This window comes from Oryza glaberrima, chromosome 12 (assembly GCF_000147395.1).
Source record: "Oryza glaberrima chromosome 12, OglaRS2, whole genome shotgun sequence".
Taxonomy (NCBI): Eukaryota; Viridiplantae; Streptophyta; class Magnoliopsida; order Poales; family Poaceae; genus Oryza; species Oryza glaberrima.
This window is the reverse complement of record NC_068337.1, coordinates 15,387,492-15,393,741: the sequence shown is the minus strand read 5'-3', so window position 1 is coordinate 15,393,741 and position 6,250 is coordinate 15,387,492. Positions and strand designations below refer to the sequence as shown.

Here is a 6,250-nt window from a genome sequence, read left to right as displayed (position 1 = left end):
ATTTCTCACGGGTAGAGCCCGTGACAAAAGTTTGTGTGTGTGAGAGAGAGAGAGAGAGTGCTTGAAACCCTGAAAAAGAATTCAAGAGTTTTTGTACCCTCCTGTTAATTGGTAGCTAGAGCAATGGCACAAAAGGTCCAGATGCCCTTCACATGTTCTTGTTTCATGTGAGTTGGATTGGAGTGATGTGTCCCACCCCCCTCCCAATCCCTTTCTCTCTGGCCTCAGGAGTCAGCATGCATGAGCAATGCCCTGCTCAATTACACATTTTCCCTTAATTTGATCATCTCCCAACCACTAGTTTAGGTTTTCGCTACGCGTACAACCGGGTTTTCGGTGTATTCTTCCCTCGACGGTCACTGACATGTGGGGTCTCTATTGTGCCGGAGTATACAGGGCCCACCTGTCAGCGAGAGCGAGCGGGTTTTTCGGGACATTTGTCTTTGTGTTTGTGGATGCCACTCTCACAAACTCAGCCTGAAATGGACATGCTACTACACTCTATAGACCTTGGGTATAAAGCTGGAGTAGAGGCCTATCAGCTTCTCCAGCTCTTGCAGAAGCTCACCACTCGAGCTCTGTCTGAACTCTGAAGATGGAGGAGCACTACACCATGAAGAAGCCGAGGTTGCTTCTTCTTTCCTTGGAGGTGATACTGATTGCTCTTCTTCTTCCTCTCCATGGTGCACATTGTGAGAGCTCTACTCAAGGTGAAGGCGGCGGTGGCGGCGCCGGCGCCGGCGCGGCGAACCTGACGGTGACCGGCACGGTGTTCTGCGACGCCTGCTCCTCCAGCTCCTTCTCCAACCACAGCTACTTCTTGCCAGGTACTACTGTACTTCAGTTATCATCAGGCATTCAGCCTGAAGTCAATGGTGATGTGTCCCCTAATTAATTTTGGAGGATTACTTTGTTGTTAGATTTCTGATAATATTTTGGTAGAAGACTATTGTCAGAAATTTCATTCTTCTAAACCTTTGTGGAATGTTTGGGTGGACATAATCTGTTTCTTGGAATTCAAAATTCCCTTTTTTTTCTGATTGATGTCATTTCAAACCATTTCATTTTTTTATAAATTTGTTTAAAATGTACATACATTTATTTTTTTTACCAAATTTTGGTAAATACACAGGAAATTTGGTAACTACACAGCTATCCTATCAAAACTTAATAATATTATCAACTTATCAAAATTTTAGTAGGTTTATTTTGGGTATAATCTGAACAATCTATTTTTCCTCCATTAGTTGGAAGAAGCTTGGAACTTGGGAGCTCTGTTTTTTATTAGTTTGTGTCTGTCACGTATGGAATTTCTCCTGTACTTTTCGTAATAATTTTAGAGAACGTAGTATGATAAACAACTTGCAATCTGCAGGTGTGCACTGACATGCTACTTGCACATCCCACCAAAATAAATATTAGCCAAGTAGCCCAAGGTTTACAGTATAACAATATTAAACTGTTTAGAATGGTGCTAAGTTTGGAACCTAGGAAATGTTATGGTACCTTTTACTAAAAATAATAGAAAATATTTCACATATCCGATTTATCCATTTTGTAATAGATGCAGGGGCCGGATTTTATCCATTTTGTAAAAAAACAGAGTGGCTATATTTATGACGTTTCAAACAAATATAGTTAAATCATTTTTACAGTATACACTAAAATTATTGCATATGTAATTTGGTGACTTGTACAAATATATACTGATTATTTTTCTATAAAAAATATGGAGTCATGAATATAGCTACTCAAAAAAAAAACCATTATCCCAAAAACCTCACAACAATCAACCATTTAATAATCCAGTCGAATACAAATTGCAGATAATTAATCTGATGTTGAATTGCTTGGTTGTTCATCACAGGTGTCAAAGTGAGAATCGACTGCATGATCAGCGTGAAATCGGCGTCCAAGGAGGAGATCAAGATCACCGCCGAGAAGGTGACCAACACCTTCGGCGCGTACCAGCTCGACATCCCGGCGATCGACGGCTTCGAGTGCGCCACCTCCGCCGCCGGCGCCGCCGACTCCTTCTGCCGCGCCGCCGTCATCGACAACCCCTCGCCGCTCTGCAACGTGCCGGCGGTCACCACCACCGTCGGCCACATCTCCTCCTCCTCCTCCGGCCACGACCACGACCAGCCCAACGCCTGCCTCTACAACCTCAACTCCCTCTACTACCGCCCCGGCGGCGCCAAGAACGGCGGCCAGTGCGGCGGCGCCGGCGGCGGAGGCGACGTGCCCCCCGCCGCGCTGAACACGTCGCTGTTCTACTGCCCGCCGTGGCCGTGGCCGCCGATCCCGTTCTGCACGCCGCGCCCGTGGTTCCCGCCCATCCCGTTCCTCACGCCGCCGCCGCCGCCGTTCCTCCCGTTCCCGCTCCCGCCGATCCCGTTCCTCACGCCGCCGTCGCCGCCGCCGCCGCCGGCGTTCCCGTTCCCGCTCCCGCCATGGCCGTGGACGCCGCCGCCGGCGGAGCTGCCGCCGCCGGCGTTCCCGTTCCCGCACCTCCCGCCAATCTTCTCGCCGCCGTCACCGCCCCCGCCGCCGCCGCCGGCGTTCCCGTTCCCGTTCCCGCAGCTGCCGCCTCTCCCGCACTTCCCACCGCTGCCATCATTCTACCCATCGCCACCTCCGCCTCCGCCGCCGCCGCCGCCACCGCCGCCATCGTTCCCGTGGCCGTTCCCGCCATTGGCGCCGCTTTTCCCGCCATATCCATCTCCTCCACCGTCGATGTATTCTCGCAAAGATCCGAGCACTTGGTCGTCGTCTTCCAAACAGCAGCCATGAGTAAAAAACACATTTTGCTTGTGCTGGAAATTGTATTGTGTACTATGTATATGAGCTTTTTTTTATGGATTGTTTAGTGTAAGAGTGCATTTGGCTATTTGCACTCTGTATACAAATATTTGTAGATTTTAGGTTTAAAAGAATGAAGATTAGGTTAATCCTACTTTGTGACTATGAAAGGGTAAAATAATCGCGGCTTGTGCTCTCTCTGTCTTCGACTGTTTGGTAGTGTGGAAATTTGGCATACAGGTTAATATCAAACAGTGAGTCTCAACTTATGTTTTGAACTTTTTGTGGAAATATATATTGTACATAGAAGTTGTTAATGATTTCCAACACAAAAGATATCCATGGTTTACCATGTTTTGAACTTCAGATTGCTCCTGTGGTATATTTTTGCCATTGTCAAAGCTGAATCTTGGGTTGCTGAGTGCAGAGTACTTGGTGTGTTCTCCCCAATTCTGGCCTTTTTTATTTGGCATTGTGCTCTGATTGAACAACCAAGGCTGTAATATTTTTTCCAAACAATTTTACGACAACAGTGACAATGTAAACTTCATGCATTTGCTTTCACCTATCGCCAGTCACCCTACAGGTAAAGCAGAGGAAATGGGGAAAATATAAAGGGAACGGAGATTATCTGTCCTGAAATTATTTGTTCTTTTTCGTGTTTCCTGTCAAATTTCCTGTTTTACCCTCGCAAAATACAGAATTTTTATGTTTATTTTTTTTCGGGGGAGGTCAATTCCGCAGCCAAACTAGACGGTTCTTTTTCTTTATAAAAAAATGTAGAAATTTCAGCTAGTATTTTTTTTGCATTTATATTTGTAACCTGACGAACTGATTTTGAAGTAGAAAAATAAAAAATTTCATGTAGAAAACCATATTTCAACTTGATTGTGACTTAAATTTCAAATCCAACTGTTTTTCCTTGCAAAACAAAAAATCTCAGATATTTGTAAGAGAAATTTTATGGCCCTTGAAAAAAAAAACTAAGAGGTACAAAATCCTACAGTGTAAATTTTGGTACCTGTGTTACTTTCTCATTCATTTTGAAAATGCCAACCCAAAACTTTCGTAGTTGCAAATTATAATTTGGCAGTGGCCTTGGTGTTTATGATATATTAGAGAGAAATAAGGATCCATAATGCATCTATTATTCATGAGAAAAATACAAATTCTTAAACATTTACTTACACTCATATATTTTAGTATACAGAGTTTCAACAAAAAAAAATCATTTGCAGGAATGGAAATTGTATAGTATAATTATAGAGTAAATTTCAAAAAACTGCAACTATAGTGACAAAACTATCAGTTTGCTATAATATTAGTGATCTATTTCAGTTTGCTACAACAATTGCGTGGGAAATTATCACAAAACTGCAACTTTTGTCATGTAGCAGCATATCACGTAAAACTTACAATTTTATGATAATTTCCCATGCTATTGTTGCATCAAACTGAAATAGGTTACTAATGTTACAGCAAACTGATAGTTTTGTCACTATAGTTATAGTTTTCTGGAATTTACTCATAATTATATGCTCTCAAGCTTGCAATATCAAGTATGCCATAAAGCTGGGTTCCCTTACCGGCATGTAAGGGTTTTACCGCCACCAAGACAGCAACCATGCAGTTACCGTGCAAGACCACACAAGATTCATCTTCAAATCTTTTAGGGCTTATTTGGAACAAAGGAAAAGATGATTTTTGTAGGATTTAAATTCTATGGAAATTTTTCCTAAGTGCTCATTTGAAACAAAGGAATGGGCACTTGAGATTCCCACAAAATCCCTATGGAATGACTTGATTCATAGCAAATTTGGAGGTTTTTTAACATGAGATTGGACCTCATGAGAAGCTTTTCTTGGTCTATCTCTCCAAAAATCTTGTACTTTTCTTATGGAGCGTCCAAGCAACAAGTTTTGCACAATTCCTGCATTTTAGAATTCCTAAGGATCAACTAGATATGCCACCTCTATTTCTACATTTTTCATGTTCCTGTTTTTAAATTTCTTTGTTCTAAAGAGCCATTGGTCATGGTAACTGCACTAACCCAAAGTTACCTCTTGGTAAGCCACGGTAATCATAATACTATTTTTTAAAAGAGTTATTTGCAAAAAAAGGAAACCATATAAAAAACCTTAGAAAAAGTTTTAAACATTTCAGAAAAATATTTTGTTGAGTGAGAGAGTGAATGAGTGAAAGAGAAGATATCTCTCTGTTGGGTCTAAATGGGCTTTATGAATAGTACTCATGTTGGCCTACTCGAGTTCCTTTTTTTTTCTATTTTCATTTCCACTTTGGTTTGGCTCGAAAAAAAATAAAGTTAACTTGGTATTTTTCACACAAGTTTTTCACCATATATCACTAGAATTGATGTTCCACTTATAGATTTTTTCGGTCTTTTTCAAATTTGCATTCAATCAAATTTTAACAAATCATACCGGCGGTTTACCCTACCAAGCCCCCACAGTAATTATCTTTTTGAGGGGAACCCCCGCAGTAACTGAATAACCTCCAGTATCGTCTAAAGGACTGTGTAATGCTGCTCTTATATGTTCGGAAACTCTAAATTGAAGAGTGACTATTACTCTTTCATCAAGGAAGACTGACTAAGTTCTGGTCTTCAACTGTATTGAGTATTGCAATCCCAAGTGATTACCTGCAAAGAAATAACTCTTTAATTTTACTCGCAAAAGGGAACTCTTTAATTTATTTGAAAATGATTATTTGTACCAACTTATTACTGCATTTTTTTTCTCGGTTCCCTTTATATTTTCCCCATTTCCTCTGCTTTACCTGTAGGGTGACTGGTGATAGGTGAAAGCAAATGCATGAAGTTTACATTGTCACTGTTGTCGTAAAATTGTTTGGAAAAAATATTACAGCCTTGGTTGTTCAATCAGAGCACAATGCCAAACCAAAAAGGAACTGAGAAAACGGGGAAGAGTCTCTGCACTCTGCAACCAAGCGCTTTGAGCCTTTGACAGTGCAACCATACATTACTGGAGTATATTCTGAAGTTCCAAACAAGATAAACTATGGATCTTTTTTGGTGTTGGAAACCATTTAACAATTTCTATGTACTATATTTTCACAAAAAGTTCAAAACACAAGTTGAGCCTCACTGTTTGATATTAAACTGGATGCCAAATTTCCACACTGCCAATGAGTCAAAAGACAGAGAGCACAAGCTGCGATAATTTTACCCTTTCATAGTTACAAAGTAGGATTAACCTAAATGGGCTTCATGAGTAGTGCTCAGGTTGGCCTATTTCTATTTCCATTTTGGTTTAGCTCGAAAAAATTAAGTTAACTTTAGTAATTCACACAAGATTTTTTTACTAGATAGCACTAGAACTGATTTTTTACTTATATATGTTTTTTGATCTTCTTTAAATTTTAGTTCAAACAAATTTTATCAAACCATATACCAACGGTTTACCAAACC

At 40.9% G+C, this 6,250-nt stretch overlaps 1 protein-coding gene across 1 annotated transcript; it reads left to right on the top strand.

Annotated features, from left to right (window-relative positions):
* Window positions 1–551: 551 nt before the first annotated feature.
* Window positions 552–2,991, top strand: LOC127756809 (leucine-rich repeat extensin-like protein 5). The gene is made up of 2 exons (XM_052282187.1): window positions 552–827; window positions 1,868–2,991. Exons 1-2 carry the CDS (start codon window positions 596–598, stop codon window positions 2,791–2,793), a joined length of 1,158 nt encoding a protein of 385 aa, XP_052138147.1. The 5' UTR covers window positions 552–595; the 3' UTR covers window positions 2,794–2,991.
* The last annotated feature ends 3,259 nt before the right edge of the window (window positions 2,992–6,250 follow it).